The sequence below is a fragment of the Aquarana catesbeiana genome, linkage group LG03 (assembly GCF_042186555.1).
Source record: "Aquarana catesbeiana isolate 2022-GZ linkage group LG03, ASM4218655v1, whole genome shotgun sequence".
NCBI lineage: Eukaryota > Metazoa > Chordata > Amphibia > Anura > Ranidae > Aquarana > Aquarana catesbeiana.
This window is the reverse complement of record NC_133326.1, coordinates 726,459,981-726,479,757: the sequence shown is the minus strand read 5'-3', so window position 1 is coordinate 726,479,757 and position 19,777 is coordinate 726,459,981. Positions and strand designations below refer to the sequence as shown.

The 19,777-nt window shown below is 46.7% G+C and overlaps 1 protein-coding gene across 3 annotated transcripts in view; it reads left to right on the top strand.

The window, feature by feature from the left end:
• The first annotated feature begins 196 nt into the window (after positions 1 to 196).
• LOC141133752 (NACHT, LRR and PYD domains-containing protein 3-like) overlaps positions 197 to 19,777 on the top strand; it is a 48,701-nt gene continuing 29,120 nt past the window's right edge. For 2 of the 3 annotated variants that reach the window (XM_073623290.1, XM_073623287.1), the window contains exons 1-5: positions 197 to 325; positions 1,986 to 2,043; positions 10,525 to 10,794; positions 16,056 to 16,082; positions 17,734 to 19,450. In XM_073623290.1, the coding sequence (XP_073479391.1) occupies positions 2,022 to 2,043; positions 10,525 to 10,794; positions 16,056 to 16,082; positions 17,734 to 19,450 (2,036 nt within the window). In that variant the 5' untranslated portion in view covers positions 197 to 325; positions 1,986 to 2,021. The remainder of the gene's footprint in view (positions 326 to 1,985; positions 2,044 to 10,524; positions 10,795 to 16,055; positions 16,083 to 17,733; positions 19,451 to 19,777) is intronic. The other variant, XM_073623289.1, reaches the window with a different exon arrangement.

Below are 19,777 nucleotides of genomic sequence, written 5' to 3'. Positions count from 1 at the left end.
CCTGGCTGCTGAGTGCTTATCAGGGAATGGAACCTGCAAACAGTCAGCCCGGCCTGCTGAATATGAAGAAATAGTCATTCTGTGTACGTGATTAGTCTGTGAAGGGGGAAGGGGAATTCAGTCTCCAGATAAATGATGATGGCTGTGAAAAGGGCTCAGCTGGTTATTGTAAAATTTCCTGTACAGGAAATGTAAGATAATTTCATTTCCTTAAAAAAATAATTGTGCAATCATTACGCCTCCCTATACCATGGAGAGGCTGATCTAATCGGCACCCATAAACACCTCCAGCTCTCACGTAGAAGGGAAGAGTATTTGGAGTTGGGTGAGTATTTTGGTATTGGGGGTATTTTATCATTCATACAGTATATCTGCATAGTCTGGCTCATAGACTATGAACTAGACATAGACTAGAGATGGAACCATTTCCATAGAAATCCTGAATCTTATCTCACCCCAGGGCTTCTTAAAGATAACTGAGGACAAAGATCCTTTTGTTTTGTAGACCATTTCCCATAAAGCCTGGAACACACGGACTGAAAGGTGGTCAAAAACGTGTGTAAAGAGAGGCCTGTAGTACGCCCCAAAAGCAATAAACGAAGGGCCAGCTTGACAGGGGTTAATGGGGCTTGAGACTGGGAGTAATGATAAGAGTGGAGGGGAGTACATGGTTAGGTTTTTGTTAGGACGTTTCTAAATGGTTTAGGAGATATGAGTGGAGCTCTGGGGGGGAAGTGAGCTGGAGAGGAAAGGGGGGATGGTTATTCAGTTGCAGGGGAAGAGCTGGAGAATCAGCTTCCCACCCTCCCTCCCTACAATTTTTGGGGAATTTGTCGTAGTATGGCGGGGTGCAAGGTCCTTTTTAGGTCATATGGGCACTTAAAAGGTATGGTGTAGGGACCTGTCCGAGGTACGGCTCCCAGTTCGTAGGGGCACATATGAGGTATGGCTCCCAGTTGGTAGGGACCCATATGAGGTATGGCTCCCAGTTGGTAGGGACCCATATGAGGTATGGCTCCCAGTTGGTAGGGACCTATATGAGGTACGGCTCCCAGTTGGTAGGGACCCATATGAGGTATGGCTCCCAGTTGGTAGGGACCCATATGAGGTATGGCTCCCAGTTGGTAGGGACCTGTATGAGGTATGGCTCCCAGTTGGTAGGGACCCATCTGAGGTACGGCTCCCAGTTGGTAGGGACCCATCTGAGGTATGGCTCCCAGTTGGTATGGGTACCTGCTAGTTTCGTGACTGGAGGCCTGATAAGACTAGCAGGTACAGTTATGACTTTTAGCTACATTATCTTTAATAAAGATATATGTTATGTTTTGTAAGGTTATTGACATGTTAATTATTGGTATTTATATTTGGTTAATAAAACGGCTGCTATGGCCAATTTAATCCAGTTATGTGTGGAGTGGTCATTAAAATGAATGGGGGGTGGGGTTATTGGTATAGCAGGTAACAAGCCATGGTTAATACCATAGTCAAGCTCCTCGTCCAACAGAAGCTGATCTCACGACTGGCTTCTGTCGAAGGGGCATGCTGGTAAAACATTTTTTTTCATTTAGCCCATGGAAAAACTCATAGTGTGTACCAGGCATATGGGATTGTATCACCACAGCATACTGGAGCAGAGTTTCTCTGGCCAAATCAGGGGCCATAGCACCTGCCTGGTAAATAATCCAAAGGGGATGTAGAGATAGTTTGGGAAGTTCATAATTCAAAATAAATAAGGTTGATTCTGGCTTGTAGGTCAAATCTACAACTCGGTTGCATACAACTGTAGAAGTACATGAAGAGTGGTCTGGTACTGTATGGCCCTGTATGGTGCTGGCTGGAGGGGGATCCTGGGGGGTGTCATCTACAGTTTGTGCTGGGTAGTCATCTAGCTGTGACATTAATGGGGAGGTCCAATGAATGGATTTGCTAAAACATGTTATAATTGAATCAATTTAGCTATAATAATTGTTTAATTTTAATTCCAGGACATCGCCTGATTGGTGGGTCTCATACCGTGAATTATGGCATCCAATGTTCCTGGAGGTGAGAACTACCATGCCGGACAGGTTGTTGGTTTGACTTTTATTGGGGAATTTATTTATATAAATATAATGTAGAGCAGAAGGGTGACAGATACCTATGCCATCCAGGCAGACCCTGATACCCTGACCCTAAACTTGGAGCCAGTAGATATCCTGAGAAGTAAGGTTTGTTTTCTACTAGGGTAATAGGAGGATTGGGTATTGGGAATGCATATTAAAGTTTAACTCAAACCATTTTTTTAGTTTGGGTAGAATGGAGGAGATTTCAAATTCCTGGCAGTTTTTCAGTTTTTTTTGTGGGGAAAGGGGGTTCTGTCCCTTCCTGTCTCTTTAATATCCTGCAAAGGAATGGGGGTGTGGTTGTTGTCACAGGGACTGGATATGAATAGGGATAAACTCCACAGACCGAACTTTGCTTGTTCAGGTGTTTATCCGAATGCAGACTTTCAGCCGATGTAAGGGAGAACTCTGGGGACTCTAACATAAGGGATGCTCTGGGAATCCTGATTTAAGGGGAACATTGAGAACTCTGATGTACGGAGAGGACTCTGATGTAAGGGGCAACACTGTGGCTACTCTGGTGTAAAGGGGAACTCTGATGTAAGGGGTGCTCTGAGAACCCTGATTTACCTTAGTGTACTCACTCAGAGGCAGGAGAGAGAAGGTGGGTGACTTCAGTCACAGACAGGGATGGATGGTGAGCTCACTCACCCCTTGGCAGTCAGCACCTCTCATCCAGATGTATCTGAGGCTTTTGGATTTCAAATTTTCAGCCCCCGCTTTTGCTTTTCTGAGGCACAGGGCCAGGGATTGGAGTGTGGGTAGACACAGAGGGATAGGGGCGGGAGAAAGGGGTGCAGATGAAGCCCTCTCTCCTCTCCCGTCTGTGTGTGTGTTTGGGGGGGATTGTTAGCGCCAGCTTTGTGCAGTGTGAAAGAGTGTAACAGACACTCTCAGTTTAGACAACTGCAGCCAGCAATCCTGCTGGGAAGTCATAGTCCAGTCCAAATAACGTGTCCGGGTTTCAGGCAGTCTGAAACCCGGACGCATGATTCCAAACCCAAACTGTCCGGGTGAATCACGAAATAGGTGGCAATCCTAAATGTGGCCTGGATATTTATACATTTTAACACTTACATTTCCAGAGCTGTTTTTGCATTGTTTAAAAACATGTAGAAAAAGTCATTTTAGGCCTGAAGATTACTTTAAACACCCAAACATTATATATTTTCTGAAAGCAGACACCCTGGAAAATAAAATAGTGATACTTGCAATTACACCCCAAAACACATTCTGCTACTCCTTCTGAGTATGGCGATACAACATGTGTGGGACTTTTTCACAGCCTGGCCACATACAGAGGTCCAACATGCAGGGAGCACCATCAGGCATTCTAGGGACATAAATTACATTTACATTACAAATTACATCTAATTTCCCCACTACCTATCACATTTTTGAAGGCCCTGGAGCACCAAGACAATGGAAACAAAATGACCCCATTTTGGAAAGCAAATACCCCAATGTGTATTCTATGAGACATGGGCTGAAGACAGGTACTCAGGTACTCTGAAGGACTGAAGACAGGTACTCAGGTACTCTGATGGGCTGCAGATAGGTACGCGGGTACTCTGATGGGCTGGATATAGGTACTCAGGTACTCTGATGGGCTAGAGACAGGTACTCAGGTACTCTGATGGGCTGGATATAGGTACTCAGGTACTCTGATGGGCTGGAGACAGGTACTCAGGTACTCTGATGGGCTGGATATAGGTACTCAGGTACTCTGATGGGCTGGATATAGGTACTCAGGTACTCTGATGGGCTGGAGACAGGTACTCAGGTACTCTGATGGGCTGGATATAGGTACTCAGGTACTCTGATGGGCTGGATATAGGTACTCAGGTACTCTGATGGGCTGGATATAGGTACTCAGGTACTCTGATGGGCTGGAGACAGGTACTCAGGTACTCTGATGGGCTGGATATAGGTACTCAGGTACTCTGATGGGCTGGATATAGGTACTCAGGTACTCTGATGGGCTGCAGATAGGTACTCGGGTACTCTTATGGGCTGCAGACAGGTACTCAGGTACTCTGATGGGCTGGATATAGGTACTCAGGTACTCTGATGGGCTGGAGACAGGTACTCAGGTACTCTGATGGGCTGCAGATAGGTACTCGGGTACTCTTATGGGCTGCAGACAGGTACTCAGGTACTCTGATGGGCTGGATATAGGTACTCAGGTACTCTGATGGGCTGCAGACAGGTACTCAGGTACTCTGATGGGCTGGATATAGGTACTCAGGTACTCTGATGGGCTGCAGATAGGTACTCGGGTACTCTTATGGGCTGCAGACAGGTACTCAGGTACTCTGATGGGCTGGAGACAGGTACTCAGGTACTCTGATGGGCTGGATATAGGTACTCAGGTACTCTGATGGGCTGCAGACAGGTACTCAGGTACTCTGATGGGCTGGATATAGGTACTCAGGTACTCTGATGGGCTGCAGATAGGTACTCGGGTACTCTTATGGGCTGCAGACAGGTACTCAGGTACTCTGATGGGCTGGATATAGGTACTCAGGTACTCAGATGGGCTGGAGACAGGTACTCAGGTACTCTGATGGGCTGGATATAGGTACTCAGGTACTCTGATGGGCTGGAGACAGGTACTCAGGTACTCTGAAGGACTGAAGACAGGTACTCAGGTACTCTGATGGGCTGCAGATAGGTACGCGGGTACTCTGATGGGCTGGATATAGGTACTCAGGTACTCTGATGGGCTAGAGACAGGTACTCAGGTACTCTGATGGGCTGGATATAGGTACTCAGGTACTCTGATGGGCTGGAGACAGGTACTCAGGTACTCTGATGGGCTGGATATAGGTACTCAGGTACTCTGATGGGCTGGATATAGGTACTCAGGTACTCTGATGGGCTGGAGACAGGTACTCAGGTACTCTGATGGGCTGGATATAGGTACTCAGGTACTCTGATGGGCTGGATATAGGTACTCAGGTACTCTGATGGGCTGGATATAGGTACTCAGGTACTCTGATGGGCTGCAGATAGGTACTCGGGTACTCTTATGGGCTGCAGACAGGTACTCAGGTACTCTGATGGGCTGGATATAGGTACTCAGGTACTCTGATGGGCTGGAGACAGGTACTCAGGTACTCTGATGGGCTGCAGATAGGTACTCGGGTACTCTTATGGGCTGCAGACAGGTACTCAGGTACTCTGATGGGCTGGATATAGGTACTCAGGTACTCTGATGGGCTGCAGACAGGTACTCAGGTACTCTGATGGGCTGGATATAGGTACTCAGGTACTCTGATGGGCTGCAGATAGGTACTCGGGTACTCTTATGGGCTGCAGACAGGTACTCAGGTACTCTGATGGGCTGGATATAGGTACTCAGGTACTCTGATGGGCTGCAGACAGGTACTCAGGTACTCTGATGGGCTGGATATAGGTACTCAGGTACTCTGATGGGCTGCAGATAGGTACTCGGGTACTCTTATGGGCTGCAGACAGGTACTCAGGTACTCTGATGGGCTGGATATAGGTACTCAGGTACTCAGATGGGCTGGAGACAGGTACTCAGGTACTCTGATGGGCTGGATATAGGTACTCAGGTACTCTGATGGGCTGCAGATAGGTACTCGGGTACTCTTATGGGCTGCAGACAGGTACTCAGGTACTCTGATGGGCTGGATATAGGTACTTAGGTACTCTGATGGGCTGCAGATAGGTACTCAGGTACTCTGATGGGCTAGATATAGGTACTCAGGTACTCTGATGGGCTGGAGACAGGTACTCAGGTACTCTGATGAGCTGGATATAGGTACTCAGGTACTCTGATGGGCTGGATATAGGTACTCAGGTACTCTGATGGGCTGGAGACAGGTACTCAGGTACTCTGATGGGCTGGATATAGGTACTCAGGTACTCTGATGGGCTGGATATAGGTACTCAGGTACTCTGATGGGCTGGATATAGGTACTCAGGTACTCTGATGAGCTGGATATAGGTACTCAGGTACTCTGATGGGCTGGATATAGGTACTCAGGTACTCTGATGGGCTGCAGATAGGTACTCGGGTACTCTTATGGGCTGCAGACAGGTACTCAGGTACTCTGATGGGCTGGATATAGGTACTCAGGTACTCTGATGGGCTGGAGACAGGTACTCAGGTACTCTGATGGGCTGGATATAGGTACTCAGGTACTCTGATGGGCTGCAGATAGGTACTCGGGTACTCTTATGGGCTGCAGACAGGTACTCAGGTACTCTGATGGGCTGGATATAGGTACTCAGGTACTCAGATGGGCTGGAGACAGGTACTCAGGTACTCTGATGGGCTGGATATAGGTACTCAGGTACTCTGATGGGCTGCAGACAGGTACTCGGGTACTCTGATGGGCTGCAGACAGGTACTCAGGTACTCTGATGGGCTGGATATAGGTACTTAGGTACTCTGATGGGCTGCAGATAGGTACTCAGGTACTCTGATGGGCTAGATATAGGTACTCAGGTACTCAGATGGGCTGGAGACAGGTACTCAGGTACTCTGATGAGCTGGATATAGGTACTCAGGTACTCTGATGGGCTGGATATAGGTACTCAGGTACTCAGATGGGCTGGAGACAGGTACTCAGGTACTCTGATGGGCTGGATATAGGTACTCAGGTACTCTGATGGGCTGGAGACAGGTACTCAGGTACTCTGATGGGCTGGATATAGGTACTTAGGTACTCTGATGGGCTAGATATAGGTACTCAGGTACTCTGATGGTCTGCAGATAGGTATTCGGGTACTCTCATGGGCTGCAGATAGGTACTTGGGTACTCTGATGGGCTTACAGATAGGTACTCTTTATTACTGGGGCAACCTGGGGCCTGTGCTTTACACTGTATTTGGTAACTCATTGTTACCGCAATCTCCTCCTCACACTGGATCGGTGTGTGAGGAGGAGAACCCCGTAACAGCGAGTTACAGAGCCGGTCACGTGGTAAAGAAACATTTTCATTGACTCTTTACCTTGATCAGGGATGGGCTGTGTCTGAGGGACATGCCTCATCCCCATTCGCCGCGCTGCGCTCCCCTAGGGGCGTGCACGAACGACGTTCACAAAGAGATCACACGTGATCGACTGTGATTGGACACCGCTGTTCACTTGGTAAAGAGCCATTTTCATTGGCTCTTTACCTAGATTGTGGATGGGCTGTGTCTAAGGGGGGGCGTGCAGGAGCGGCGAGACCAGGAAGACGTCATAGGACGCCGGAGGTTCCCGCCGGCGTCATTTTACAATATGCTGGGCGGAAACTGGTTAAAATTGCGTGCGCCTGTAGAATGGCAACAAATGCTATATTTTCTATAGGTGACTCTTTAAAAGCCCCTAGAGGTCATCCGTTTAGAGTTAATGAAGAAATCCCTCAAGGGGTGGGACTATAACGGCACTGGTAGATTAAAGTCAAAGAGGTAGTAAAAATTGTAAAAATATCACATTTTATTACAAACTGTACATATACAAAACATCAAGTGAAAATAGTGTATGACAACCATACATGAATATTGGAAAGATTAGATTACAATTCTTACTACCTCTTTGACGTTAATCTACCAGTGCCGCTATAGTCCCACCCCTTGAGGGATTTCTCCATTTCCATCTATTAGGGATGATGGCACTCATCCATTGCAGCCATATTCCACATATCCGTTTAGCATTAACCATGAATAATGGCCCTCACTCCAGCATGTTTATGTTTGTATATGCATGTATGTGGGGGCCTCAACATTTTTTGGGGGTTTGAAGTACTTTGGCCACAGCATTCAGGGAAAGTGACAGCCGGACCTGGAAGTGATGGAATACACATTGCTTTCGGGTTCTTAGTAGGTAGGGGAGATTAGATAAGCAAATGAATGTTCACTGGTCCCCTTCCGCTCCATCCAGAGGCATCTGCAATGCCGGTCCTGGATCAGCAGGTAGTTTGGGGAGCCCTAAAAACATGGCAAAAGGCCCGTGTGGCAGAAGGGGGCGCACTACCAGGGATTCATGGAAGTGATCCTATCCGACAGCTGACTGTTCCTGTAGTAGCTGGGAGTGTATGAAGAACTGCCTTATGCTGCCAATATATGCTATATATCAGTGGCAGCTAAAGGGTTTAAGGGGAACCCATGCAAAAACATAGTAAAAATAGTGTGCTGTACCCCTGAAATTTAAAACTAGTCCCCTTTGGTCTGGTATGGATTTCAAGGGGGAACCGCTTGCAAAAATTAAGAAGAAAAACCATGGGGCTCCAAAGATCCCCACAAGACAATTATCCGAGCACACAGCCTGGCAAGTCAGGAAAGGAGGACAAGCAAGAGGCTTCCCCCTCCTTAACCATACCAGGCCACATGCCCTTAACATGGAAGGTACTCTGCTGATCCCGTTTTTCATGATTGACATGGATCTTCTATGCTGGATGGCGTGACTTTCAGTGGATGTATATTGTTGGACTTTCTTTATGACTTGCCAAAAATGTCTATTTTTTTTATGCTTTACATTTTCTGTAAATAAGTAAGAGTAGTCTTACACATGGAGGGGTATCTGGGTGCCCAGTTTTTGTTAATGGGGGCTTCCAGATTCCAATAAGCCTCCTGCCCTCAGGCAAGGTATGACCCCTTGTTAGGGGCATGTGGCCTGGTATGGTTTAGGGAGGGGCTCTTTTCAGGGGACCCCACCCTTTTTTTTCTTGATTTTTTTGTGGAGGTTCCACCTTAAAGTGGAACTAAACTCTGAGATACAGTACCTACATTTGTTTCAATGGTCTGATGTGCTTCAGTGGCATCCTATACCCAGCTTCTTCCGGCTGGCAGGCTGTGGCCATCTTCATTGGCCGGCACAGAATGACCTCATCTTTTTCTCCAGTACATTTCAGCCATTTCTCTCTCATTATTATTGTCTAAATGCTGGCCAATTTTACACTGCTATATCACCTGCAGTCTTTTGGTTCTCAATGTGAGATTAAAACAAATTGTCCAGCTGCAGGACAGTATTGGCTCTGTGAGAACAGCAACATCATCAGTGAACTTCTAGTCCATTTCTATGTGCCAAAGTGGATCCATTACCATTTAATGGAAAAGCTTCTGTTACTACTAAAACTTCTCATAAAAGGCTATTTTATCAAACAGAAATAATCAGATTGGGGTCCTGCTGATGTATGTTTATGAATCTAATTGTAAAAGATAAAGAAAATTCCACAACAAAATATGCACAGCCAGTGTATGCTGTCACTGAGACTCAGTGGCCTGGTATAGGCCCAATCCCTGGCATAGCAGCCCGGGCAATACAACACATGTCTACCCAGACAGCCATCCAGGTGGCACAGGACACCGATCACCTGACTCCACTCAAATATATAGGTTCTCCCAGCAGGCCAAGGGATTTAGAAAAACCCCTGCCCATTGGCTGGGATACCCCATATACCCATAATCTGACCTTGCATTGCCCTTCTTATATCTAATGCCACCAGGCACACGGCCACCTAGCAGCAAAAGAGAGAAGTGCGGCAATTACAGACTTATGCCGCGTACAAACAAGCAGAATGTCCATCAGAAAAAGTCCGATGGGAGCTTTACATTGTATATTCCGACCGTGTGTATGCCCCATCAGACTTTTTCCGTTGAAAATTCAGACGGACTCAGATAGAGAACATGTTCTAAATTTTTCCGACGGAACGAATTCCTATCAGGAAAACCGCTCGTCTGTATGCTGTTCCGACGTACCAAAAAGGACGCATGCTCTGAAGCAAGTACGAGACGGAAGCTATTGGCTACTGGCTATTGAACTTCCTTTTTCTAGTCCCGTCGTACGTGTTGTACGTCACCGCCTTCTGGACGGTCGGACTTTGGTGTGACCGTGTGTATGCAAGACAGCTTGAGCGGAATGCCGTCAGAACTCCGTTGGAAAAACCTTCAGAGTTTATTCCGACGGCAAAACCGGTTGTGTGTACAGGGCATTAGAGTGAAATCAATTGTTCCCTAACAATAGGCCAAGGTAGCTATTCCTGGTTGGTAAATTTAGGAGCAACCCTGCCTAAATGCCAGGGTGCTACATGTGTTTCCAATGTTGTACTCAAAGTCACTAGAAAAGACCCTGCCCCACTGCACAATATTGTTTGGTTTTTTTGCATTGACACATGTCCTCCATGGCAGTGCCCAGCTTCCCGTGCCCATATTGACAATAGTTACTTATTAGCCCTAAAAATGGACAGAACTTCAGGATTTGCCTCCCATAGATGTCAGTCAGCTAAGTTCATGCATCGACTTTCAATCAGGATTCACTGAACCCTTGGTGAATTGAACCCAACCAGATTTGCTAACCTCTTATAATGAATAAATGCAGAACACATATTCCCATATATGACGTTTTGATCTATTATATATGAACTAGAAGCCACGTGATCATGTGACTTAAATTATTGTTCTGAAGGTGAGGAGCCCTTTGTGGATCAGTACCGGGCAGAGCTCATCCAGAGGATCACTATGGTACATCCAGTGTTGGACAATCTACTACAAGAAGGTCTTCTGACTCAGGAACATTATGACACTGTGAAGGCTTATAAGACAACCCAGGAGAAGATGAGGGGTCTGTATCAATTCAGCAGAGGATGGAGCATGCCTGACAAGGACATCTTCTACCAAGCTCTCAAAGCCAGCAATCCCGGAGTCATAGAACGCCTGGAAGGAACATCATTAACAGGTAATGTTACTCAAAGATGTTTTGCTTGTATCTTTTTCAGCTACTTTGTGGTAAAACAAGGAAATCCAAAGCCCTGTAGTATATCAATTGCTTTTAGTAAATAAGAATGTTGCATATACAAACTACTTACAAATGTAGGGAAACCATGCAAGACATACAGAATGAAACAAATATGCACCCACCACATGCACACGCTTTCTAACCTTCTTAGCAATGAGTATTGACAATGGTCTGTATCAGGGCTTTTTTTCAGCGGGAACGCGGGGGAACGCATTTCCGGAACCTTCACCACTGAATGTATGTAATGGCAAGGAGTGCTGGGTTGTGCTACAGTGTCTATTGATGCTGGCTGCTGATGGATCTATTGTTGCTGGAGGGGATCTATTTCTGCAGAAGAGTTGATTTCTGCTGGGGAGGTCTATTGTTGTGGGTGGGGGGATCTATTGTTGCTGGGGTGGGTCTTATGTTGCTGGGGGGTCAGTTGTCGCTGGGAGAGATCTACTTTTGAGGGAGCAGTCTGTTATAGCTGGCTGCTAGAGGGTCTATTGTTGCTGGGTGGTATTTTGTTGTAGGTGGTCCATTGTTGCAGGGGGGGATCTATTGTTGCTGGTGGGTCTTTTGTTGTTGGCTGTGGGGGGTCTATTTTACTGCTTTTCTTGTTATCAATAACAAATTCCATACAAATGATACTTGGTTCTGTATTCTCTAAAAGGGGCAGTGCTGGGAGGTGGGTAGGGGGTGGAACCAATGACTGGTGCTCAGAGGTAGGAAGGGGCAAAGACAATGGGTAACTCCCAAAAGGGGGAGTTCCTGCACCTATTCTCTGAGAAAAAAAGCCCTGGTCTGTATGCTATGAGATACACTAAAAAGTCACTTTGCTTAGATTATAATTGGTTCACAATCTCTGTAACAAATGGGCTCCTCAAACAATCGTAAGAAACTGGGTTCTCTCACAGTGTAGATTCGGTGTCATCCCCAGGTAGAGTCCCTTCTTTGGTTTCGTAGAGTCCCCCTCTCAGCTTGGGCTGCTGGCCTTATATTTAGAAAGTTTGGATAGCCATTCCCTCATGGGTATACAGTGCCACCAATAAGATTTCATACCCCTTAAAATTTTCCATGTTTTGTCATGTTACAACCAAATGTATTTTATTGGGATTTTACATGATAGACCAACACAAAATTGTGCATAATTGTGAAGTGGAAGGAAAATTATAAATGGTTTTCAATTTTTTTACAAATAAATAGGTGAAAGGTGTGGTGTGCATTTGTATTCAACCCTTTACTCTGATACCCCAAATGGGAGAAGGAGGGGGGTGGAAAAGTGGTCCAGGGTGACGTGACAGCATGAGAAGAACTAGAGCGTGGCCTGATAAAACAGTGTCTCTGATGATAACTGAAGCGGGAACAAAAATGTGGTCTATCCTGGCATAGGCTGGTGGGGCTCCGGTCTGAGCTGTGGGGCCTGGATCAGAGATCTCCTCTTCCTCCTCTGCATCCATGCCATGTGGAGCTGCCCTCGGATGTCTTCGGCTTGGTGCCCAGCTGGTGAGAGAGATCTCGCCTCGCCATTTCCCGGGACATTAATGTGCTCCCTGGGGTCTCCGGAGTCGCCCCTGGATCGTGTTGTAGGGGGCTGAGCTGTTTATCGGTCGCGGTTTTTGACCTGGGATTTCCCCTCAAAGGGCCTGGTATGGATTTGGGGGGAACCCTATGCCATTTTTTTTTCTTAATTTTGGTGTGGGATTCCTCTTCAAGATCCTCAGAGCTCAAGTAGCATGCCAAAGTCGAATCAGTTAAAATGATGATCTGACTTTGATCCGACTTCAATGATATTCAATGGGCTAAAGTAGGACCAAAGTCGGACCAAAGTAGTGCAGGAATCTTTTTCAGAGTCGGTCCGACTTGTGTCAGAACAGTTAAGATGGCTCTCATAGGGAACCATTGATTTATACACGTCATGTGACATGTGCTCCCAAAGACGGTACGTATGTCGTATCCGGTGTGAACCCGGCCTTATTGCCTGCGGCCGCCTGGGGCTGATTGGCTCTACTGCAGTCATGTGGAGCTGCCCTGCAGACAGTGAAAAAAAAGTCACGTGTTGCAGCTTAAGAAGGAAGGGAATAGCTTCATTATAAGGAAATAAAAAAGAAAGCACAGTGCAAGTGGCAACAAAGCAGCCTAAGGATTGACTGCTATAACATTGCCACTAACAGAAGGGAGGTGCTAAACATGGGGCTATTCAGGGCCATCTTCTGTATGATGTAACCATCCAAGCACCAAGGCCTGCCTGCCTACCACACAGGAGCACAGATCGTGATTTGAGACTCTTACACTCCATCCCCTTAATACAAGTCCATGACAACACCTTATATGACAGGGTCACCTGGCTTGTACTTTGTTGAGGGGGCCCTTACTCACCACTAGGGATGAGCCGAACACCCCCCTGTTCGGTTCACACCAGAACATGCGAACAGGAAAAAAGTTCGCTCGAACACGCGAACACCGTTAAAGTCTATGGGACACGAACATTAATAATCAAAAGTGCTAATTTTAAAGGCTTATATGCAAGTTATTGTCATAAAAAGTGTTTGAGGACCTGAGTTTTAAAAACGGACGTTTTTTCAGGAGCAGTGATTTTAATAATGCTTAAAGTCAAACAATAAAAGTGTAATATCCCTTTAAATTTTGTACCTGGGGGGTGTCTATAGTATGCCTGTAAAGGGGTGCATGTTTCGCGTGTTTACAACAGTCTGACAGCAAAATGACATTTCGAAGGAAAAATTACATTTAAAACTACTCGCGGCTATTGCATTGCCGACAATACACATAGAAGTTCATTGATAAAAACGGCATGGGAATTCAACACAGGGAAACCCGAACCAAAATTTAATTAAAAAAAATGACGTGGGACTCCCCCTGGTCTGTTATGGATTTTAAGGGGAACCCCGCGCCAAAAAAAAAGAAAAACGGCGTGGGGTCCCCCCAAAAATCCATACCAGACCCTTATCCGAGCACGCAACCTGGCAGGCCGCAGGAAAAGAGGGGGGACAAGAGTGCGCCCCCCCCTCCTGAACCATACCAGGCCACATGCCCTCAACATTGGGAGGGTGCTTTGGGGTTGCCGACATGGAGGGAGGCTCCCGCTGTGTGACGGAGTCTCCTCGTCTGACGGTTCTTAAATAACGGGGGGGGTGGGGTGACTTGACGGGACTTCTCTGTGACGTCACGGGGAATGCCACAGGGAAGTCCCATCATGTCCCGTGCGTCAGAGGGGGCGGGTCACCGGGTGGCCCCGCCCCCTATTAAGAACCGTCAGATGAGGAGACGCCGTCACACAGCGGGAGCCTCCCTCCATGCCAGCATGGATGCGGAGCGGCCCGGAGAAGAAAATGAAGAAGAGAAGAAGAGAAGAAGGAAGAAGAGAAGAGGATGAAGAAGAAGATGAAGAGAAGAGCGGGAGCCTCCCTCCATGCCATGGGTGCGGAGCGGCCCGAGGAGAAAAAGATAGAAGACGCCGCGGAGGAGATGCTGGACGAGAACGCCGGAGGAAGAACCATAAGAGCCAGAAGAACCAGAAGAAGATGAAGGAAGATAGAAGAAGAAGCATTTAAATAAAGAAATTGTCAAAAACTGTCTCTTGTCATTTTTAACATTTTTGACAGTTTTTTAGTGAAATGGTAGGGGTAAGTACCCCCTTACCATTTCACACAGGGGGGGGCGGGATCTGGGGGTTCCCTTGTTAAAGGGGGCTTCCAGATTCCGATAAGCCCCCCGCCCACAGACCCCCACAACCACCGGCCAGGGTTGTGGGGATGAGGCCCTTGTCCTCATCAACATGGGGACAAGGTGTTTTGGGGGGCTACCCCAAAGCACCCTCCCAATGTTGAGGGCATGTGGCCTGGTACGGTTCAGGAGGGATAGCATAGAAACCAATCAGCTTCCAGGTTTTTTTTTATCAAAGCTTAAAATGGTTCTTAAGCCATTATAGTATATTCATACCTTCCCCTCTGTTAAATAATATGTGTTCCAGTGTCTGTGTTATATAAAAAAGATGACGATTTGTACCTTGTACCTAATATCAGACCATCTCCTGGTGCTCACATGACTCCTTGGCTTTCTCCTCTCCCAGGCTGACAGCTACAGTGGGAGAGGCTGAAAACTCCCACTGATGTCAGCTGGGGAGAAGGGAAGGAGAGAAAGCCGAGCGGTCACGTGAGCGCCGGGAGACGCTCTGATAGAAGGTATTGATCGGCATCCTTTTTATATAACACAGACAATGGGGCACATATAATTATTTAACAGAGGGGATAGCATGAATATGCTATAGTTTTTATTGCAGCAGGAGGGGATCAGAGCAACACTGCAACGAGCTGACAGGCAGGAAGGGAAGGGGAAGAGGATGGGGGAAAGCAGAGAGGAGAGCTGCGGATGACGAAGGCACCTAAACTGACCACAGTGTCAGGGCTCAGTAGCCATGATAAACCTTGGTCAGTTTACAGGGGGAAGGGCAGAACCAGGCAGGATCAGACAGATATTTTAGGTGATACAGAGGGGCAAAGGACACAGCACAAGCGCTGTGCTGTTATTCATGCTTCAAGGGAACAGGATCCATTTTTTTTTCTTTTAGGATAACAAATGCTTTAATTGAACAAGCTGAAGTTAGAAGCTGATTGCCTACGATGCACAGCTACACTAGATTTTGCCCTCTCCAGTTTTAGTAAATCACCCCAACAGGGTCACAAATACACTGTAAGCCTGTCACAGAGACTTTAAGTGAGAACAATCCAGATTTCCATCTAACTGCATCACTAATTGACACTTGCACCCCTCTTCTGCCCAGGCCAATTTTCAGCTTTCAGCGCTGTCACACTTTGAATAACAATTGAGCGGTCATGTAACACTGTACCCATATGACTTTTATATTTTGCTAAACAAAAAAGGACCAAAAACATTTTCTTAGTTTGTTACAAAATTTTGCAAATAGGTAATTTTTCTCCTTCACTGATGTGCGCTGATGGGGTTGCACTGATGTGCACTGAGTGTCAGGATCACTTAGTGCTCCTGTTTCTCATTCCAGAACCCGGGGTTTTGGCAATGGCACTGTCCTTGTCTGTCTGTCCACCTTCAGGCTTAATGTGATCAGTCTCTGGGTGGAAACCAAGCCTGTGATAAGCCAGCTAAAACCTCATGAGTGTTACTCTGTGTTCTGAGCCTTGTGTCCTGTGAATCCACCTGAATATATATATATTGTTCTTTTCCAGCCAAACAGAAGAAGAACAGATTTTCAGGTTAGTAGGACATCCACTTTTGATATCAATTCTCTTCCGTTCTTTGGCTGAACATTTAGTTCTGTTTTAGTCTGAATTAGTGCCATCTTTAATGTGGGACAAAGGGTGCAGCTGCCCAAGGCCCTGTCAATGTTGTGGGGCCCAAAGCAGCTGCCCCTTGAGCCCCTTGCCATGGGGAGTCCTGGACTGGTGGCAGCAAGAGTAGGGAGAAGGCAAGCAGTGAGGGAAGCTAAGACCAAGAGCCCGGGAGGGAGAAGACTTCTCTGAGCTCCGGAGAGGTGAGGAGCAGCAGGCGCAGCATCCCAGAGCCTCCCAGAGCCTCCCAGAGCCTGAATTGCTCCAACCACCTCTCCACTCCCAGCTCCGACAGTGGCCCAGAGGACAGGCTGATCGGGGCCCCCGAGGATGGGCGGGAGGCGCAGGCAGCCAGGGACCACTAAATGGGACAGTCCGTGGTCTATTGCATCAAACTGGATCTGCTGGAGAGAGCACCCCCATCCTCACCCCCCTGCCCACTGCTTCCCATCATGAACGTCTGATGGAAGGTACTGGGCATCATACACACCTACCCAGGGACTGGGATGGGGGCACAGGAGGGACTGCAGACAGGGCTAGGGGTCTCTCTCACCCCTTCTCTCTCTCTCTCCCTCTCTCTCACCACCCATATTCTCCTCCTTGCACACCCCCTCTCTCAGCCCCCTCTCTCTCTCTTTCACCTACCCTCTCTCTCTTTCACCCACCCACCATTTTTCTCTCACCCCCTCGCTCTCACACCTCTATCTCTCTCTCTATCACCCCTCTCTCCCACCCCCTCTCTTACCCCCTCTCTCTCTTTCACCTACCCACTGTCTCTCTCACACACCCCTATCTCTCCCCTCTCTCATGCAGGCAGGGGGGGCTGAGTGGACACTAACCAGCAAGTGACAGCAAACGAGTGTCACTGATCCCATCTCCACCCAACACTGACACTGATTCCATCTCACACCAGCACTGACACTCATCCCATTCTCACCAGCACTGTCATCACTCATCCCATCAGCCCACCACTGCCACTGATCCCATCAACCCCCAGCACTGCCACTGATCCCACCCCCCCCAGCACTGCCACTCATCCCACTTCCCAGCACTGCCACTGATACCATTCCACCTCCCACCACCACCACCAATCACCCCCCACCTAGCCCCAGCAACCAATGGGTGAACGGTAATGATGTGCAGTAACCTCCAGCAACCAATCAGCAAGCAGAAATGATGTGCTGTAACCTCTAGCAACTAATCAGTGAGTGGTAATGTTACCTTTGGCAACCAATCACAATCGCTGCCTGATCTGCTGCACTAAACAGATTTTGAGTTTAGCTTCTATTTATTGTATTGTTTAAAGCAGGTGAGAGAGAAAGCAAAAATTGCATGCGGGTGGGGGTCAAGAATATGTTTGCCCAATCAATATTAAAGATGGCCTGGGTCTGCATGGGTCTGCATGATGTCTCCATAGTTTGGATGCTTTCACAATTATCCTGTATTTCATGGAATATCTTCTTTTTTGGTTACATTCTTTGGGTTTATGGTTAGAATAAAATATTTCCAACTGTGCCTTATAAATACTATTTCATGTGTGTGTGAGGAATAAAATATTCTCCTTTCTCTCATAAAGACTTCAAAAAAGAACACAGACAGTCCACGAAAGTGACATTCCAGAGGATACCAGAATATAATTCCCGCATGGGGGAGGCTGTTAATCTACAGAAAATTTTCACCAAATTATTAATGAGAAAGGGACCCCAGAATAAAGAGGAAAAAGTACAAGAAATAAAGAGTTCAGGTGGAAGACATCTACAGATCATGGAGAAAAGATCCCCAACCACAATGCAGGCCTTCTTTGATCCTGATGAAGATGGCTTCATCCCTAATATTGTGGTGTTAGAAGGACCTGCTGGGATTGGAAAAACAATGACCTCCAAGAAGATCATGCTGGACTGGGCCTCTGGGGATCTCTACCAAGACAAGTTTGACTTTGTGTTTTATTTGAGCTGTAGAGAAATCAACACCATCCCTGGAAACGTAAGCCTTGTGGGCCTTTTATCCAGAGCCTGCAGACTGAGTTCAGATGACCTGGTGTCTATTCTGAAGGATCTTGGAAGTCAGAGAAAACTTCTCACCATACTTGATGGGTTTGATGAACTGAGGTGGACTCTGGAGGAGGAATCTATGGTTTGTCTTGACATTTCTATGGAAACTCACAAAGAAATAATTCTCCAAAGATTGCTCAGGAAACAGGTTCTCCCACAATCTTCTCTGATCATTACCACAAGGTCACTGGCCATGGAGAAACTTAACACATTCATTAATGATTCTCGCAATGTGGAAATCCAGGGATTTACAACCGAAGATCGAGAGGAATATGTCCAAAAATTCTTTGGAAATAAAGAAGATGCAGACAAGGTTCTCAGTATAATAAATGACAATGATGTTCTGTACACTATGTGTGCGATCCCCATCACATGCTGGATTGTCTGCACTGTAATGAAACAAGAAATAAGAAAAGATGTGGCTTTAATTTGGTGTAATACGATGACTTCAATTTACCTTCTCTACCTGGAAGTTTTACTAACCCATCACAGCAAGAAGGAGCAGTCTGTACGCAGAAAACAAACCTGTCTGAAGAAGCTGTGTGCTCTGGCTAATCGGGGAGTTCTGAACCAACAAATCTTATTTGAGAAGAAAGATCTAGAAAGACATGGACTTTCTCTGGATGAGGTGGAGTCTGTATTTCTGAATGAGAACATCTTTCACTGGGACGTTCGCAGCCAGACCTGCTACAGCTTCATCCACCTGAGTGTACAGGAGTTCCTTGCTGCTCTCTATTATGGGCTGGATGATTGGTTTGGATTTCTGAAAGGTATTTTTCTCCCGGAGATCTGTAAAGGGAAATCAATATCAGACTTCAGTTTATATTACCCACATTTAGCATTAGCTGTACAATTCCTGTTTGGTTTCCTAAATGAAAAGCCAGTGAAGACATTCTCAGAGAGCACAGGAATAAACATCTCACTCCGAGCCAGACCTGCAATGAAAAAATGGGCCATGAAGGACATTGATCAGACTTTCCGTACTCGGACCATCTCCTGTCTGTATGAGACTCAGGATGAGGACTTCATTAGAAGCATCATGTCTGGTTGTTCAAGTTTGGAGCTGCGTGGCTCACGTACTGATCTCTCATGGATGAAATGTAAATATTCCAAGCATCTGAGCTATTGCTTGAAGACTTTGAATCGAGAAAGTTTTCAGTATTTATATTTTAGATGGCTAACTGTGGATTCAGAGTGCCAAAAAATTCTATCTCCATTACTACACAGGTGTCAGAAGGTCAGGTAAGTGAGTGTGAGGATATCCTAACTGAATGCAGAGAATGGGCAGGAACCTGGATACAGTATAATGGTGATTATCAGACATGTTCTCCATCTACCACATTTTTTTGAAGTACTGGGAGCTCATGCTTTCCTCAGCCCTAAATGGTGGTTCCTCACATATCTCCTTATACAGAACTTCTGGTAAAAATCACATTATTCACATTGTATTAACTCTTTCACTGCCAGGAGGTGACAGCAGAGGAGGGACCATATTTCAATTTGTGGGGCACAGGCAGACATTGTGCTGTCCCTGTTATATTTCTGGCTGAGGCCCCACTAATTATGCAT